The sequence below is a fragment of the Bombus pascuorum genome, chromosome 15 (assembly GCF_905332965.1).
Source record: "Bombus pascuorum chromosome 15, iyBomPasc1.1, whole genome shotgun sequence".
In the NCBI taxonomy this organism is placed as follows: domain Eukaryota; kingdom Metazoa; phylum Arthropoda; class Insecta; order Hymenoptera; family Apidae; genus Bombus; species Bombus pascuorum.
In genome coordinates this window covers 3,486,684-3,506,463 of record NC_083502.1, presented here as the reverse complement: position 1 = coordinate 3,506,463, position 19,780 = coordinate 3,486,684, and the positions used below count along the sequence as shown (strand labels likewise).

The 19,780-nt window shown below is 37.6% G+C and overlaps 1 protein-coding gene across 11 annotated transcripts in view; it reads right to left on the bottom strand.

Annotated features, from left to right (window-relative positions):
* Window positions 1–5,156: 5,156 nt before the first annotated feature.
* Window positions 5,157–19,780, bottom strand: part of LOC132914692 (rho GTPase-activating protein 100F) — a 61,572-nt gene continuing 46,948 nt past the window's right edge. The window contains exons 1-21 of one of the 11 annotated variants that reach the window (XM_060974009.1): window positions 19,394–19,693; window positions 16,968–17,081; window positions 16,166–16,348; window positions 15,546–15,704; window positions 14,934–15,163; window positions 14,214–14,472; window positions 13,542–13,553; window positions 12,700–12,952; window positions 12,356–12,619; window positions 12,109–12,267; window positions 11,866–12,029; window positions 11,414–11,762; window positions 11,131–11,349; window positions 10,418–10,806; window positions 10,223–10,355; window positions 10,018–10,137; window positions 9,762–9,922; window positions 9,499–9,691; window positions 8,906–9,163; window positions 7,351–7,414; window positions 5,895–6,028 (exon numbers count right to left, since the gene is read on the bottom strand). In XM_060974009.1, coding sequence (XP_060829992.1) covers window positions 6,025–6,028; window positions 7,351–7,414; window positions 8,906–9,163; window positions 9,499–9,691; window positions 9,762–9,922; window positions 10,018–10,137; window positions 10,223–10,355; window positions 10,418–10,806; window positions 11,131–11,349; window positions 11,414–11,762; window positions 11,866–12,029; window positions 12,109–12,267; window positions 12,356–12,619; window positions 12,700–12,952; window positions 13,542–13,553; window positions 14,214–14,472; window positions 14,934–15,163; window positions 15,546–15,704; window positions 16,166–16,348; window positions 16,968–17,081; window positions 19,394–19,678 — 3,972 coding nt within the window. In that variant the 5' untranslated portion in view covers window positions 19,679–19,693 and the 3' untranslated portion in view covers window positions 5,895–6,024. Of the gene's footprint in view, window positions 6,029–7,350; window positions 7,415–7,721; window positions 7,782–8,905; window positions 9,164–9,498; window positions 9,692–9,761; window positions 9,923–10,017; window positions 10,138–10,222; window positions 10,356–10,417; window positions 10,807–11,130; window positions 11,350–11,413; window positions 11,763–11,865; window positions 12,030–12,108; window positions 12,268–12,355; window positions 12,620–12,699; window positions 12,953–13,541; window positions 13,554–14,213; window positions 14,473–14,933; window positions 15,164–15,545; window positions 15,705–16,165; window positions 16,349–16,967; window positions 17,082–19,393; window positions 19,694–19,780 lie in introns of those variants that run through there. The other 10 variants (XM_060974011.1, XM_060974003.1, XM_060974005.1 and 7 more) reach the window with 10 other exon arrangements.

The window sequence follows — 19,780 nt, the reverse complement described above, 5'->3', positions numbered from 1 at the left end:
TATAATTAATGGTACGCGTATTTCTGGGCGCGTGATTTCATCGTTATTACTAAAAATTAGGAACGTCGAGGAACGCCGGCCGCCGAGAATATTCTAACAAGCTTTACGTACTAAAAGTAAGGTTATCCTGGTTAATCTATAAACGGGCGATAATTCTTATAAACATGGAAAATTCAACTTTTATATGAGCCTAATTATACAGAATCTTCTTGAGAAATTGTATATATAGCAATATTTTTATAAGGTCCTTTTTCAATTTCTATACTATTTTATGTTTTTGAATACACGAATATAACCAAAAAAGTAGAATATAAATAGGCTTGTTTCATCCTCTAAATAACGAGTGCTTTACCTAACATAAATTCAGAAATTGAAGAATCTCTAGTCAATTCATAAAACAGTATTACAATGTTTAAGAATTACGAATGTCAGTTTTATTATTGCATATTGGCTTTTAAAAAGTAATTCTTATATACATTTTATAAAAAATAAACAAATATCTTCACGATAAAAATTTCTTCATGCAGCCCTGATCAAAGTTTCAGCTTATGTTTCTACAAATTCTTTACCTTGACAACTCAAACACATTTACTTTGCCTGATTTTACGCTCTCGCCATATTGTAGCTTGTTACAATTTTAGGTTAGGTTAGGAACACTAAGTAGACATCGCTTACAAAATGATGATAACGAGAGATCATACAGTACTTACACAATATAGAACTATTATATATAAATGGCACTAACATGGAACTAAAGAATGGAATTTTAAAATATACGGAGTGGAAAGGAGGAATATAAAAAAGAAGGGACCGGCGTTCCGTGGCGCTTGCACATCGAACGATAGTGAAACAGTCGGGGGCTCGATAAGATCGGAGATGTGGCTACGCGAATTATGGTACACAGACAATGAGCTATACAATGACCCTCGAATCTCGGCTACTCAAAACAAACACCGCCCCCGGTGACATCCTCTACCGAGATGCCGCCGATTAAACTAACACTGTGCGGAAAAAAGAGAGCGCACTGGAGTATGCGATAGCATACGTGTAAATATATTATATGCATAGATATATTCTTGTATCGTAACAGCATTTTTCAATAAGTCAACAGTGACGTATACTTATGACTCCGCACTGGTTTGTATCTCGAGCTCAACATAACCTAGTAAGCCAAAGATAGTGATCTGTAGATCTACAGATCTCTTTCTTTATTATGAGACTCGAGAATATCCCTGGGATAAAATTGGTATATATCTGTTATGACAGAATTACAATGCAGGGCCCTGACCTATTGGAATTTATGTGTGCATTACTGTACTATTTGATCAAAAAGTAAAGTTCCATTTTCAGGAATAATTAAGATCAAAAAAGCGGCGTCAGGGAGATTTATAGGATACCTTAAACTATAGCTTCAACTATCGCCAAATTGTAATATGGCTATAATGTGGAGTCATAAAATAGTGCAGATTATCTTGATCTGGTACTTTCCTTTAGATGACTTTTGTTTATGTAACCTTTGAATGTTTTGTTGAAGAACGCTGATACGATAAGTATATCGTATGCCATTTATACAGATGCATTCACTCACGAGGACACGAGCTGAGAAAGCAATTTCGTAGCAGTCAACCCCTTCAAGTACTAAATATTTTTGAACAGGGTGCTTTCATCAACATTGTCTTTGATACAGGATTGTTCTTAACTATAGAAAATGATATTTTTTGCGTTTCTTGACTAGATTAATAGTTTAAAATAAAATTTTGTTCACATAACCTCTCCAAAAGGCTAGTGAACATTCATCCTAATGTTACCATTATTCATACACGATGTATTATTTATACATTATTTATATAGGGTTGAATAATAGCTTTATTCAATCGAAAGAAACTCCTGTACTTAGTTTTCAGCAGTATGAAAAAGTGGTGTTTATTAAGAACTACTGCTTGTAATGGAAATAGCTTCCTTGCAATTCTCTTGTAACTTCGAACAACTTATGTTTAAATTTACAAAAAAGCTATTCCCATTATGTGACTGGACATTAAGTATTGTATTAAACGTTTGATCACCACTTTTCTATGCCACCCGAGATGGTAAGAATATTTAAATTGAATAAAGTTACTATCTCGTGCTGAATGAGTCACTAGAAATTGTCATGTGAAATAACTTTTTGCTAATTTAAAAAAAATGTTTCCAACCGCTCAATCGTTGAAATTGAAACATTTTATTATTTAATTGAAATTTCTATTTAAGTTAATAAGAATTAAATTATTCTCTTCCTAAATCGATCAACAGGAAAGTTAATTTAAATGACAACGTCTGACGACTCATTCTGCATATACATATATACATATAAACGTTTATTTATACATATTGTTACGAACACACGGTAGATTTCTGGGAATTTAGTCCTGTTTGAGAAGATATCGTCAAATAACCGTATGGCGCTAAGCATTGCCAGTAGCGATACTAGTGCCACGGGTACTATAACTAGTTGAGTAAGGAAGTGCAGTAGGATTCTAATGAACAAGGTTATAAATATAGATGCATAGTTTGTACGAGAATAAATGAAAATAAAGACTAGAAGTTTGCAGTTCTATTTAATAATAAAAATTATAGCTATAGTGCTCTTTGGGATAGATTGTGTGCTGAGTTTGTAGTGCAGAATACAGGAATTGGGAGTGTTTTGGGATGAGATGGAAGACATATAATAGTTATGATGCCATTTAACTAATTGGAATTTGTCGCAATAACCATACTAAAGTGAACATTGGGTTCATTAATTTGAGGACTCAGAATACCTCATTGACATATGAACGCTTTACTAATGCACTGTAAATAATTACAGTCCTTACTCGGTCCAAGTGAGGATAAAATAAGTGAAATCTTAAGGTAGATTGAGAACTTGTTTTCCATATTAAGAGCTAGATCAAAAGAATAATAAGCTTTAAATGGGACTACTCATTAATTACCATGAGGTCTACTTAAATCTACTGTCTGTACGCAACAATATTATACTAACTAACCATAATGACAGTAACAATAGTCAAATAACGACTCGTGTCCCCGTTGACGAGATCGTAGAACAAACGAACCCCGGGGAATACCCTGACCGAAGGGTGGTCTCTCTCCCGGCTCGTCCTCTTCAAATGCTTGCTTCCTCACGTACACAATTATAATACTGGCTATGTTTTTTTAATCGTTTAGAAGTTTACAATTAACCGTTTAATTATTATCGTTTCTCGGTGAGTTTCGATTCCTCTACCCCTGGCTCTCCGCTTTTATTCTGATCCAATCTCTCCTTTATCTTTCTTCTCCGTTCGTCGGTTTGCTATTGTCAACATGTACAAGAAGTCATGGAGTCGGTTCCTCGACTCCTGCCGCGCTGAACATTATATATATTATGTATAACTTTATCGTCTGCGTGCACCTATACTTTGCATCTTGTCTCTCATACTTCGTTTTCTTCAATTATTTTCTTTCCTCCTTTTACATATATGCATGTATATGTGCGACGCAGCTGTCGTGTACATCAGCAGTTCTTTTGTGTTTTGTATACGAGGGCTAGCTAACCTCTAAGTAATAGTTTTTTTATCAAAAGCACATGTATATTGTGACTAGCCTATGTGTGTATATATAATATGTATATATATAGTATATTGTATATAAATCGACCGTTGTGTCTGTGTGATTCATCATTTTCATATTTCCTTATATGTCTCTATGTGTGTGTATGTCTCTTATTCAACTTTTCCTTCTATGTGTGTATGTTTTTTCTTTGGTTATTTATTTTTGTTTCATCTCCTGTCCTCCCTGTATATCGCTCTTTCTTTTCTTCTTCCATCGCCAGTCAGCGTGATCAGTTCTTGTCGCCTTTCTTCTTCTGCAGCTAGCTTCGACGGTGAAGAAACTCTTCCGGAACTTTTTCGCGTGAGATCTCAGTCTCGACCGGCCGGGAAACACCATGAACTTTGTTGAAAAATCGACTGGAGAAACGGTAGAGTCTCTCCTTCAGCTGAGGATGTGCGCGGTGAATCGCGAGATTTCCTTTTTGCATTCCATTCGTACCCCATTCTTTGCTGTTTCAATGCATTGGACATTATCTTCTCAGTCGGTAAAGTAGATTTGTGCATAATTTAGGACGCAGGGGATGTTTAGAGATGTTCACTGTCGTACAATTATTCACTCGTTGCCTCCTTTTCTCGGTTAGTTTTTTGTCTACTGGCTCCATTTTTGCTTGATCAACCGTTGGGTTTTTGAAAGAAGCTTTGACTGATCTCAAGATAGAATAGAAAAAAAGTTCAGCTGGTTGATAATCTTTCTGGCATTTGTGCTCGAAGAAAAGTTCAAAAACCTTACAATATTGACTCTTCAGCTGCGGAAGAGAGAATTATTTCCTCTTGCATATGGCGACTTATTTCATTGGTTGAACGAGATCAAAATTATCTAGGAGTCAAATTTTGTGCAAGAAGTTTCAAACTAGGAACCTGTTACAGTCTTTGGTCATTGTGAAATCATAATATATATCGCAGCTAAAGAGTAAAATCTTCTTCTAAATATTAGAATAACTTTCGATTAGTTCTTTTTCTTTGGTTTAGGTTTTGTTTAGTCGTATTATAAAACTTGCAGAAGGCTTTCAGTCAGTCGTCAGATCATCAATTTCAGCGTTGAATCTCGTTTTTTCGCGAAGATATTTTCTTTAACGAATATTCGCAGTGGTCCCATTATGCGCGTCATTTCGTCTCGGAAACAATGATCGCTTATATTGTGCGTCTGGCGACAAATATTCAGCCTCGTTCATTGTATAAATTATACGTTCTTCAAACATAATATTCTCAGAGGGATATATGTGCGATTTGACGCGCTGACTGCCGCAGAAAACATCTATAAATATTTCAAAACACAACGTTACACAACGAAGAAAACCATTTTCCTAACACAGCCAACAATAATAACATTCAAGGAAAAATTATTTCACTAGGTAATACAGCATCGATTAAGACTCAAGTCTTTGGTTTTCGCTTCTTTGCTGCTCTACCAGCAACTGGTACCTATTAAAGATTGAAAAATCGTTTCACGATACAAGTGTTGTAGTTAGATACCTAAATTAAAGCAGTCAACGCGTTAAATATCTTTGAGAAATCAGAAGTAGAAGGTATATCTTCTTTTTTTCAGCTTTCATCAACACATCATGAGAATCTTTGATTAAAATGAAACAGAAACTCTTAACATGTTTGTTTATCATTTCATACAATTCTGAATGATAAGCTGTATCTTAAGAATATAACCTCTGTCTCTTTTTTTTAAACAATTTCAAACAAACACACTTGTGAGCAACAAAACCCTTTCAATCCTGTTCCAACAGACTTCAAAATCCATTATATTTCTATTACAAGTTTCATTTTCAGTCTCTTAATACGCATGCGTCAGTATTGGGCAAGATTCAAACCTATCCAAACTTTCTTTAGATAATAAATAAATTTAGAGAAACTGTAGGCAGACTTTAAGCCTGTTTACAGTCTATTTTAACAATTAACAACTGACAACTAGATAATCCAGGTGATTTTCTAGTTGAACAAATCTTAACCTTTCAATGTATTCGTTATTCCATGCCCAACACTGTTCCTTAGTAATCTCATCTTCTTAAAAAAAAAAAAAGAAGAAACGCAAGATTCTCCAAACTATCGGTAAAACCAAGACGTCGAAGCTATCCAGGGCGCACATCCCCGATTAAATCCTCATATTTCACGAGACTCTAATGCGTATTGGGTACGTGCTAATGTCGATCGTCATCGCTGGCCTCTGCATCACCCTCGACGCCCTTCTCACCCTCTTCAGGATGTGGTGTATTTCCCTCCTCGGTGTCGACGCTGCTAGTCGGCGTAATCTGTTCTGTTCCAGGACCAGTCGAGTTCGCTGTGGCCTCTTCGTTGTTCTTTTCGAGTCCCAGGCCGCCCAGGAGGCTTTTGTTAATCGGTTCCGGCGAGGCTTCCGACTCCTCGCTGCTAGGTGAACCGGGAGACGAGACTATCACCTATATGAACAGAGACGCCGTATCACCAGCGTCGTTTTCCATTAATCACGCAATCCTTGGACTCTTTTTGCGTGCTTGTGTTTGATAAATATTAACCCTTCGCACTCTATATGTGGTGATTTTTTGAGGTTCCAGGACTGATTTTCTAGGTTTGAATTTTGAATTGAATAGACATATGTTTGTTCAAATTGTTGCACAAGGGTTAAAGAACTTGTGGCTGTGGCTGTGTGCAAAATGAATTTTGTATTTCTATTGTGAAGGTTCTGCTGAAGGATTGTTGAAGCATAAGTCACTCTCATAATAAAAATGACTTCTAGTGATTTGTTTTTGATGAATGAGATATGATCCTAGGATGTATGGAAATAAATGTGTTCAGCTATGTAGAATGAGACATCTGTGATTTGAGTTGTGTGTGTAATATGTATAGAAAAATTGAAAGTATCGAAACCTAGATGCCTCATCTTGGTTACTATATTCTATGTATCTGATGTGTATTTCACAATTGAAAGGATGTCCATTGGATAAGAATTTTTGGGAATTGAAAGGATATTTTGTTCTTGATTCCAGTTTAAAATATTTTAAATTAAAAAAGAAGTATTGAATTTAATCAAGTTTATGACTTACAATGTAATGTCAAACCGGATTCAAGAAGCAACACTCAAGGTGCAATTAATGCATGCTTGGAGCACTAATGATCCCTCAAACTATCAGTTGCTAAATAGTTTTCAGAGATTGAGTGGTTCCTTAATTAAAATGATTCCCAAGAGGGATCATTTTTCCTATACTCTTTCTCCACTTTGTCTCTTAATTAAGCATAAATATATATCATGAGAGATGATACTATGTTGAAAGACTACTAGACACTTTGTGAATTAACATTTTTACATTGATCAAAAACAGACGCACTGTCAAAGTATTCTTCACATTAAGATCTTGATCAAGAATAGTCACTCCACAAACTGTATAAACATTTTGAATGTGATAGTTTTTAAGGGAGAACAATTCTATCATTTATAAATATTCATATCAAATAACTTTTGATTTTCCATGAGTTTTCAGACATTGGATATTCCTAATCTTTGCAACCAACTAAAAGTATGTATATATTTTCATGTACATCAGAGTCTTTGATATACACATTGTAGTCATAGCTGTTGTTCGAAACGACTCTGTGAAACTGATGAAAGCTAATGGATGACTGATTACTTGATTCTTTAATATATATATATATATTTTTTTGATAATCTGGCCATGCATGTGATAGAACGATAACTAAAGGCTGATGTAAAAAACGCGAATGAAAACGATAATAACGATAATACCTGTGCAAGAAGCGGCGTCTCTGTGCTGTCAGCGGTTTGGTAGAGCCGGCAATTTGCGTTTGCTCTGAAGAATACGTGCCCAAACGAAAAAAGATAAAGAAGACAACGTAAATCGTCACTATAATGGAAAGACGTCGAGAGACTTGCGTAAAGAGAAACGGAAAAATCATAACCGACCCGCTCGACCAGTAGAACACCCAAGTAAATGTACAGAAGTGACATCGAGACATGCACGGAGGCGTTTTTGGTAATTGTGGTATCATATTTACACGGACGCATCGCGACGTGATTGTTTTGCAAACTGTTTGCCACCCATTATAACCTCTTTTCTTTATATTTTTTCGTCTATACACCTTCGTTTTGATCATGCTAAGAAAACATAGCCTTCAGGGCGAACAATTTGCAATGGCCGACGATCCTCGAGAGTTAACCTGAAACCGACACGATGTAAATGAATGAAAGAACGTATATGAATGAAAATATGTGAATAAATGAATGGAACGAACTTGTCTCATTGAGTGGCGAATACATGATTCGTGATCATAAAAGCGCGACAGGGCTTGTTTTTGCGAAGCGAAAATAAAGGGAGAGAACAGAGTCTTTACTTTGCCTACCATGCTGTTCACAACACGCTTCAGATAATGCACATATGTGGGACACGGATAGAAAAGCAGAGAGCGAGACGAGACTCTTGTTCAATTCTTTTCTTTTCTTTTTTCTTGAAGCGTTTCGTTCAACTTTCCTGGTCTTTCTTCCATTTCACGTGGTCATGATATTTTTAATTAATATGTATATAAGAAAATGGCGAAGAATCTTGGACCAGGAAAGCTCTAATTTATTATTTCTTTAACCTTCTTCCGCCCATCCTCTGTACTTTTACTTTGTTAATTACAAATTAAACGAAAATAAACACATTACAGTACTTACAGTAGTCTTCATTTAAAGTGATCACATTTGAAGAATATAAGGTGAAGCAGATGATAAGACATGTTTCTTATCTTTTACATGAAAGTAATTAAAAAATTTAATACTGTCAATCAATCCCATTTAAACAAAATTCTTATTTTATTTGATCTTGGAATTAAATATGTTTCTCTTACCCCCTAAATATTTTAAAAATTCCAATTGTCATAACATAACTTAGGCTCTTGGTGTTTCACAACACTTTGTGGATTCATTGCTTACTTTTATAAGACCTATAACTTTAATTTAGAAGATTGTTCCCTTTTTCAACTGTCATATTAAAGGATCACTTCTATAAGTGATCCATAGCTGATCACTTATCTGGAGAATAAGTTAATTGCAAAAATTCTCTAGATAACGCAATTTATTACAATTTATTATAACAATGCATTAATTTATGCGACACAAAAACTTCAAACTGTTGCTTGAGAAGTGGACCAAGAGGATCTGTACTTTTAAGGTGCTTTCTGAGATATTTAGACATCAATAGCAGTGGAGCAAGTGCACAGACAGAGGAAGCGACGGTAAGAGAGGCAAAAGATTGAAATGAACGTTGTTGAGATAAATCGAGAGTTCTAAATAGAACACTGACCTGGCGAGGCTTGACCGGTGGTGGAGGACGAGTGGAGGGCGCGAGGGCTGCGGGTGCTGCCGTAGTTGGGGGCTGTTGATGAAGTGAGTGTTGAGGCTGCCAGGGCAGCCCTGTGCGTCCCAATGTTCCCTGCAGTTGCTGTTGCACCTGTTGCTGAGCCTGCTGCTGGTGTTGCAGTTGCTGTTGACTGCTGTTGTGCTCGACTGTTGGCGTAACTCGAGGAAGCGCCGAAGCGACTGAAGAAATCTTCCGAACTGTCTGTGAAATGAGCGACTGATTATTCGGCTCTTATTTTTTCGATTCAGTAAATTTAAACTACGACTTTAATTTTCGTACGCGAATTCGACGATAAAGCTTCGGAAATGTTTAATAAGTTGCAGATATAATATAGACTGCAGATGACTATAATGAACATTTTTATATTTGTAGTAGCTTTATAGTTTTTCAGTTATACTTTGGAGATTTCGTATTTTAAATTTCTCATAAATATATAAACATCTGCAGTCTAATTCTAATATTACAAGCTACTTTGAGTCATATATTAATAGTGAATTGGGATTACGAAAGTCAATTGTTAGGAATGACGACATTACCTGACTTAACAGGCCAAATTTCAAGAAGATACTTGAGAACTGCTATTGGTTGTTGGAAATCCAAAGGCGGTCCGTTCTCTTCAGAATGTAGCATTAAAACTGGTCCGAAACAGACTGCCAAACTTGCTGGTGACATCTTATTACACTGTGATACTACCATTGCCAGATGATCCAGCAAGTAGATTAACGTACACTGTTGAAGGAACAATTAATTATTATTTTTTCTAGGTATATGAATGGGAAGTTTGAGATTAGATACTTACCCTGTTCACTTTTGGTAAACAGTCAAGTATACTGAACATAAGTTTTGCGTTGCCTTGTGGATCATCCGGTAGACAGACGGCCAATGCATCGACCATCATCTGATACAGGCACCTCGTGAAGAGTGGTTCTGGAAGTTCTCGCAAGTAATCCTTCAGTACACCTAAACAATAATTATAAATCACCATTACAATTAAAGTCTATCTCCTACATTATTACTGTTATTAATATTAGAAATAATTATTAAAGGAAACTTACCAGTAATCACGTTGATATCCGGTACATTGTCAGGCGACAGGTTCACTGAACGAGCATTCCTTTCAAAAGCCTCCCTAAGTATCCTTTTTTTGGTAGCTGAACCACAGAGCCTGTATAGACCTAAGCCCCCAAGTTTTCATTGACAAATTGTCCAAACTCAACGATATAGAAATTGAACTTTGTAAATGGTAAAAACATATCTTACCAATGATGTCAAGACCTCTTCTTTCAACTTCTTCGACACAACGCCATACAATTATGGGCACATTTGGAACACCCATGGCTAGGGCGGTAGAAACACCTCCAGGAACTCCACCAGTCTTGCTCTCTCGACTCACCTAATCCGAACCATCATCATTTTCCAAATTTATATATCGTAACTTCAAAATTTTGAACTTACCACTGTGTCAAGGTCAACTCCGAAAAGTGGCGCCACTCTGGTAGCCAGAGATATGACTGGGAGTCCTCTCCTTCGGAATGTTTGCTGAGCATCCGTATATCTCAGTCTTAGATAAATTGTGCCACGTGGTTCAACTTTGACAGCTAGCTGGTGAACTGGTGATTCTTTCAAAAGGGTCGCCAGGTGCACAGATCCTTTGTAACAAAGCTTGTGCCTGTACTGTGGATCCCAGGAATAGACCAGCAAGTCTAACTGCCGGTTGCCAACGAGGTCCAGCTCGAAGGTTTCGTCCCAGTCGAACATTAAATCGCCAGTTCGCATCACTGTCCTCGCCTTGTGCACCCTATCGCACTCCAGCACGCAGTAAAGGTCTCTCAAGCCGCAACTAGCTGTTATGTTATCCAAACAATAAAGATATTTCGCCATTTTTCAGATTTATATATGATAACTTTAACCCTCAAGCTTTGATCCTAAAGGTTTCTGTAAAAGGAATAGCTCGAGACTTAAAGACGGTATATAGTACTATCAAACACTTTCTAACATTCGAGAGTGTCAGGTAGTAGGAATCACTACAGATTTAAATTAAAAATAATTGAAATAAAGAAAATAGAATAAAATAGAAATAATTTAATTTTGCTAGATATTATGTTAATGTGAATAGTGATTGTGCAGTGGAGAAATAGTCTAGGGGATGTGCAGACTCCCGAACGTACCTAAATTAGGCTGACCTGATGGTGTGGAAGGTGTAGTGGCAGCTGAGGAGGATGTTGTTGAACGGAGGCCACGACCTGCCAGAAGATGGACCCAAAGTAGTCCACTAACACCACCCGCCAGGTCACCGCTGCTGGTTTCCCCGAGCGAGCTCAAAAGAGAGCTAGTCGAGCTCGGAGTTCCCACAGTCGGAGGTTTTTCTATCTTATACTTAAGGAACTCTGTACAAAAGACATTATAACCTTAATTAAACTTTTTACGGTCAACATTGATTTTAATACTCACCTGCAGGATTAATATCTAGCAGTCTTTGATCCTGAGTTCTGGTAGGTGTGGGGGTAGGTATGCTTCGGGTGGATTCCAGGTCCAGCAGGTTCCTGATTCTTCTGACCGACGTTGCCCTCTGGGTAGTGGAGCTGCTCAGTGACGGTTTCTGACTCGTCAAGGACGTACGAGCACTGGATGCAACCGAGGCCGGTCTTGGGTTCGCTGTTCCACGATGACACGTCGAGCTGATCGCTGTCGATGCTCTTAAGTTGGCAAGATTCACTTGCTGAGCAGAGGCTGATCTTGTTGACAAACGATCCAACGTGCTGGACAATGGTCTGTACGTCCCATAGCTTCCATATTCACCCTAAATTTTAAACAAATTAGTCAAAATTTAGAAACTGACGTAAAAAGTTTATCAAAAAAGAATGTAATTTTTAATTAAAAGTTTTTAAGTAAAAGTTATTTACTTGATTTACAGCTGCGTGGATGTTCTCTGCGCTGTAAGTGTAACGTGGTGGTCTAGTCGTAGTGGCCCTAATCTGCTCGTACAATGCACTGGTACTCGGCGTTCGACTCAGCCATGCTCGGTACTCATCTGATGTGAACACACTGGGTGATGACGGTATTCTTCCTGACATTCCAATCAATAGAGTTCTCAATTTTATGTTCAAAATACTAGAATCGACTCGCTACTTGAATTTTAAACTAACCTCTATCGCGTCTAATGGAAGGTAGTTCGGGCGCTGATAGTGCTCCGTCACTATCTTCCTGATCTATTAGTCCAGATGCTACTGTGCTAAGTCCAGACCTGAGACCTGGTTGCTGGGGCAACGTTCTGCCACTACGAGGCAACGAATTCGATCTCAAGCCTAGAGAAAGCATAACTTCGATTTTAAAGTCTGTTCTCGATCACACATGAGGAACCAACTTTGTTAAGGTGCAGAAGAAATAACTTACCTGAGGAACTCTGACCAATCTGTGATCTTGATAGGGTGGCAAGATGCGAGACAGCGCTACTCTGAGGTGGATTGTTCATATTATGCCTGTAGTAATAATACGCCGACTTGGGCGAACTCGAACAGGTTGCTTCAGTGTCTGAAGCATAATCCAACGATGGTCGGTGCCTCCTGGTTAGAGTACCAAATTGACCTTGTCTCTGAGTAGTCGACGTACTGTCTCCCTGAGTGCCATATCTGGTGTTATATCTCAACGCAGATGTTCCTGTTAAAGAAACGTCACAAAATATGAGTCTACAGTTAGGAAAACAGTTGCGTAAATGATTTTAGTGGAAAGTGGCGGACCTGACTTCAAGCTGGATCTAAGAAGAGTATGTCGAGCTGGAGTGCTGATACTTGTGTAATCAACACGAGGTAAATGTTGATCTGAACCGCTTCTAGGCATGATTCTTCCACTTCCAGAATGTTGGCCATAACCATAATGCGATGGCTGAGTCTGACTAGACAATCTGCTGCCAACCGACTGCATCCCTGCGCCCGTGGACATTCGACGACCACCATTTGAGGGCATAACTGGCCCCGTGTAGAAGGAGTGTACCTAAATTCAATCGAATTAATTAATTTATGTTCCTTCTTTTACAATTTTCTCTTATTTTCCTTTCATATCGCAATCGATTATTCGTATAACACTCGATCTGTATTTTTTAATAGAAGATATTTACGTTATCTACATGGATAGATTAAGAAGTCGATTGTGATTAAAGGAAAATATATTTAGATATTGCCATCATGATTGATAGATCTCTCTATATAGATTATAATACACTTTACATAGAAATCCACATATCACTATGATGGACTATGACGACCACGGATCGCCACGAGAAGAGACAATACTCAGAAAGAAAGAAAAAGAAAGAACGAACATACAGAGCAAAGCTTACAAGGCAACAAAAAGTGGAATTACGTTATAAGTAGCGACAGTTGTTTTGTTCCACCTGGACATTGAAAAGTATTTATTGCTTTCGTTTAATTTTCTATTATTAAACCTTTTACATTACTTCTTCTTCCTAATAGTATGGATATATAGAGTATAAATACTTATCCATTGTCCAGGTGATGCACGGTGCAGGGAATTGCTGCATACACAAGTCTAGATATCAAGAAAGAGTTAGTGGTTTCTTTACCTTTGTGAAATCCTGGTTAATATCAACGTAGCATTCATTCATAGAACCGATTAGTCATGTGAAACACGTGGTCGAAACACGATCGAGCTGTGAACCGTCTACTCTCTAAGTCAATTTCAGACAATCTTTCAAGTAATTTAATAAAAGAAACCCGTGGTATTCTGTTTTATTAGAAGGGTTTGAAATCAAGACGGTGCACAGCATTACTGATCACTATCAGGAGTGTCTCGAGTCATTGCCACGAATTCACCACTTTCTTATTCGAATCGCTATCGCAATTGAAGACAGAGAAGGGCAAACAAGTGTCAACTTGGTGCAGACAGGTATATGAAAGGGTGCTCGATCCACATCGTCTAGAACATCTATGTGATCTATATTCAAACGCAGGTGGAGATTTAATAACAAAACGCCAAATTATACATCAAGATCTTGCATTCTTCTCCAATATCGGAACTTTTACGGTGGTTAAACTCCCTTTCCTATATCTTCCTTGCAAAGTTTATCAATATCAATTTCTCTTATTTTCTTAATCTTAATTGTTGCTCGAACTTTCTCTTATTTTCTCAATCTTAATTGTTGCTTGAACTTTATGTAATCGAATGTTTCTCATTTAATAAAACCTCGACCTGCGTCAAAGTCCCGAAGAGTAAGTAAAACATTACACAGGCTTACTTTTTCAGCTAAACTCTCCAAAGTTTTTGGATATCCACGTTCATAAGGCTGGAAGTGTTGCGTCGTAGAGGGTTTTGGCTGATGTGTGATAACAGGAGGTGGTGGTGGTTGATACGACCAGTGTCCCTCCGGTCTGGAGTTGTAGTATAGATCACCGTTGCTGGAACCTAGGTCTTGACTGGAGCCTAGACCCGACAGACCTAATCTAGACCGGGAAGGTAGCATCTCACGACCGTCGCCACGCCTACGATTGCCATCCCTGGAATCAAAATACAAAAACTGTATCAACTTATGATTACAATCAACAAATGAAGTTTTAATTAGATTCTAATGGAACTTACAATAGATTAGTCAAAGCAATATGGTTAATAATTAAAGTTTCCAGGATGTGAATAGCAAAAGTTTGATAAATATCTAAATAAGTCTTTCATCGTAAACTTTTTTTATATTTAATTACTTGAGAAATAACAGGCTTGTAATTATCTCGGAAATCAAACAAATATTATTATTACTTCGAAAACTGTAACAAAAAGGCGAGATTAATATTGGGATTAAGAAAAGATCTCCTTCTCTGGGTAGCCATATTTAGTTCCTATCTAGAATTGTTTATTTTTTATAATTATTATAGCATAAATGTACATGTATATGAAATTTCACAGAAGATGTACTTTTAAGTACCAGTAGAATTCTAACTATAAAATATTTTTGAAACATAATTACCTGACGTGGTTACTTGTTGCATGGTCGCTCTCATCTTCGTTTAGATCCCTCTTGATCACCACAACCGGAGGCGGTTTGTGCTCGGCCTGACGACTATGTGAGACAGGCTGGTGCTGGCCATGCCTAGTCGCCAGGACGAGCCTCCTGGGTATCGACATAATGATCACGACATCGTCCAGGCTCATGTGCGTCACATCGACTAGATTCACTGCTAGGATTTCATCCCCAACCTAAATAAAACACATTTTTATATAAATTATTTACATAAAATATTACTAAATTTAGAAATAATTATGATTAAAAAAATAAGAATCTTTTCATTGTACATAGAAGATAAAATACGAGGAACATTCCAAAAGAAAAGGACTTATAAATTTATGTTAAATATAAGCTATCAAATAGTAGATTAATTTTTCTTTCTACGAAATCAATTTATTCTATTCATTGTCTTGTGAATCTTCTTTTCAGATAGCTCTTCATATATATTTCGGAGAAGAAATCAGTGAGTCTCATGATTTTCATTCCCACAGGAATAACTGCAGTAAGTGGCAAGCTCAAATTGACTATACTAGAACTGCAATTAAGGATTCAAGGAAAAGGATGCTTTCTAACCTTCAGGCAGCCGCTGTTGTAGACTGCGGTCTCCAGGGCTATCCTTGAGATAAAGACACCGTCGTTTCTGTCGACGCCATTGCCCTCCCGTATGTACAACCCCAGCGTCTGGCCTGGCCTTTTGATTATCTCGACAAAGTGGATGGGGTGCTTTGGATCCTAGAACACCATAGAAATAATAAAATATTTCTTATAAATAGTACTTCAAGAGTATTATGGGAGAAAACAGGAAAATTTGTTGATTAAATTTATTGCCTCATTATATAGTGGCAACTAAGTTATGAACTAATAAACTACTGTCTTAATATTGGATTTTTTATGTTCAGAAGAAGGTACGTGGGACGAAGGTCGATATCGTGCTTTTTTTAGATGACGAAATGGCGATAAGAAGATATATATGGAATGAAAATTCTCTTCCGACTTCTTAGAAGATCATTTTTTAAGTTTAAACTTTTTTACAAAGATCTTTTATATTATTATAGCCTTTAAGGAATATTTTTATAGTTTGAAGCTTCTTTCATTGTCATGTTGTTAGTTAAGAAATTAAAGTTTCGTCTTCATAGATGAAGAAATAGGTTTAATTTTTCTTATCCAATTGGAAATTTGGTGTGGTGTCGCACCTGCATAGCAATGAACTTTTTCGCCGCCTCGGACGCCTGTCTGCCCATCTGTCGTGGCTCGATGACTCGGACGACCATCTCACCCCTTCGTTCGACAGCTTCGAGGGCCGCTGCTGTCGAGGCGTCATGATCGTTCTCGACGGTCTCGATCTGTTTGAAGATCTCTGTGCTGATTCCACTCACCTGCAACGACAGATCCTTCCACTTCAACCAGCATGTCATGAACAGGCACTCCAATAAAAAATATTCCATGAAACTGTTCCAATAACCATTTCTAAAAAAATATTCTCAAAAAATATTCGTATTGTACTTCTAAAATTTTTGATATTAATATTATAAATTTTAATATTCCAAGGAAAATATTTCTCAATTCCAATAATTATTCTTTTAAAATATTCGTCAACTAATATATTTTTCCCTGTTCCTTCTTATAATGGCTATAGATTGTTATATATATTGTTGTTAGAGTTATTTCTGAACAGCTTCATGAAAAAGGTAAATTGGCCTTATAGTTTCCTCTAATCTGATTCCCTGTTTCTGTTGCTTTCCTCTGTATACTCTCATTTTTGAAGTAATTGGGTTTATCAATTGCCTCCTTGGAGACCTAATCATCCCCTTGGATCAGGATATGTTTGGTCTGGAAAACAGCAGGATATCTAGCTTTTCCTATGGGACATTGTAAGGAACCAGGATTTTAATCTCTTTCACTGACAAGAAGGTAGGATAACCAGGAGAAAAAAGATAAAATTTTAGTACATGTATATAGATTGTTGGAGAGCAAAAATGTCATGAAGGTCAGTACCTTTCTGAAATCTCCCTGAATCACCATGGGGGGTGGTTCCTTGGGGCGCAACTGGTTGGCAGGTGCTTGCCTCCCAGGACTTGCGCTGATGTCTGTCACTTCCCCCCGGCCCTCCTGCATCAAAATTAATGTATAATTAGTTTCACTTTCGTAATCTATTTTGTATTATTAATTGCTTGGGCAAGCTAATAGGTATTCATAAAATTTCATAAATCGGCAAAATAAAATTATAATCAGTATTACTTCTTTGCAATACTTTTCACGATGTACCTGCACTATTAAATTGGAACATAATGTAAGAGTAGCGCTATTGTAAGGATTTTTTATCATACATGATTCCCGACTTCGTTATGGAGACGCTGCAGAGATATTCAAAGTATCTTAAATGAAAAACATAGAAAAGTACAAAGAAATTTATTGCAATAAACAGAAGGGAAATTTCTAATTCATGTCTTAAACCTAGAATCATGCGTCTCCCTAATTGATCCTCAATAACATTACGAATAATCTTGGAAAGAAATCAAAGGAAGTTTCGAAGTACTAAGAGAAAAATTACAGGGGGAAGAAAATAACAAATTGAATTTTTAAAGATAAACATAATAATGGAAAATGAAAATGTTTGGTGCACGAAAGGTATCAGGGGGATTTCCCTATCAGCTTAAGAGCTACAGCAAATCGGGCTAAATGGGAGGGGAATTTTCTTCGTGGCGGTTGCATGCGAGATTCAATCAGTGTGCTGATTAGAGGCTCGTAAAAATTGCAAGCGTTCTCTCTCCCAGCCGGCTTTTACCTGTGAAATTACGGACAATCAGAGATGCACGCGCTTCAGAGGATCCGCCGAAAATAGAAACCGCTTTGTCGGTCACCGATGCAAAGGCGCCTACTCACCACTACTCACTGCTGCCAACCCAGGGCCGGGAGAGATAATAATCAACCCCGTGCAAACATCGGTCTACCATCCTCAATTTTCCCTTTTCTCCTCGTTCAGACGAAATTAGACGGCTTATTATTAATTCGGTTTCCAGAACCACGGATTTAATTCGTTGCTAAATTTTGCATGACTAATTTGGGAATTCTATAGCAATTTATGATGAGATTGTAAATTGATTCAGATTGGCCCCCTTCGCCCTATATTTTAAAACATTATTGGTAAAAGTAGAGATTCTGAAGTAGACTTCATATTTTTATACTATAGCTAGTAATTAAGTCTTTGATTATGGTATTTTAGGAATTAAACATAATTTTGATATATGAATATGTAGATTGTCTCTAGAATTTCTATCCCATCTAATCATTTCTAGCGTTAAAAACCTACTTGTGTATCCAGTTGATAATTAGAAAACCCCATAGAGTTGGTTATTTCACAAATGCACTTTCTATTTGGAAACTGGACCAATTTGGAAATCAAATTGAGCTAAGTATAAAAATCACTTAACCGGTGCTTAAATATTCAGCCAGATGATCGTTTTTTCATTGGAAGATACTCCAAAGCGTATAGTGAATTGCCTCAATTGTACACATCTTGAAACCAATAAGCTACCTTGAGCTGATCAGGGTATGCAGAGGTTCCGTTCAATGCTAAGAAACTGTATGCACAAGTACCCTGATAGAACTCATTAAGAGTAATAAACAATGCTGGGGAATCAACCGCTTGTTACAAAAGCTGCTTCAATTAGAATTAGCCAGAAATGGCAACGTTTCCCTCTTGTTCTTTCATAGAACTTACATCTCCATAAAGATCTCTATTCTGCTACTTTGTCATTAAGGAGTAATCTAACTGAGGATGTGGTTATATGATTAATATGTCATGGTGCCTTCCTAACATCTAACAAATTCATAGACAAATTTATACAGTAATTTTTAATTAATTCCTGACGTTTCTAGGAACAATACCCAAAAATTTCTGAATATGGTAGCATTCAATATTCAAAAATTCAATATTAAGAGCATCAAATCAAGAACTTTGAGCGACATTGTTAAAGAAGGAAAATTATTTTCTCAATATTAGTTCTAGGCCAAAAGTATATTGTATGATATACAGTATCCCATACAGCATTCCATATAGGAATTCAGATGAGAATCTCAAAGAGCAATAAAGATACTAATCACAAGCTTTAAAATATTCTCTTCCGAAGAATGCTGTCATCCACTGATCAGAACCCAGTTAATCTCCTCTTCTTGTACCTCAGTTTCACCGTTGGTCGCTCTATATACCCATACTCCTATAAACCCCTAACACCATCACTACTACACCCGCATTCTCGCTTCATGCGTATCACATTTACTATCCTCTTTACAAGCATCCTACATCTAGTCTATATCCAGCACGCGAGTAGCCGGCACACGTTCCACATCGTAAGAGCTTCTCTCTCTATCTCTCTCTCTCCCCCTTCGTTCAAAGCAGATCACGCGATCCGGAAACGCACCCCGTGGAGGCATGTGAAGAGCACTAGCCACGCGGCGGAGCCGCACATCCGATCACAGAGGGACAATAAAGACATCCACACTTGCGCGGCCGATTTGCAGCCCCTTTTGTTAGACGTGTCCTCAGGAAGGCCGGCGGCAGCGGCTAGGAGCTCTTCAGCCTTGGTCGTGCAGCCCTCAGCACCCCTCTCCCTGGTCTCAACCGGTGTCCAGGCCCTCTGCTGTTCCTCTTTCCTCCTTCTCGAGGTGTCGAGGTCCGTCGTTCTTGGGATAGTACGTTTATCCATGCGTGCTACACGAACACAGTGGGGTGTACTACAGTGGGGTCGTTACAGACCTCCGACACAACTGGGCTACCGGTCCACCCTAGCACACTATCCGGCCAGTCC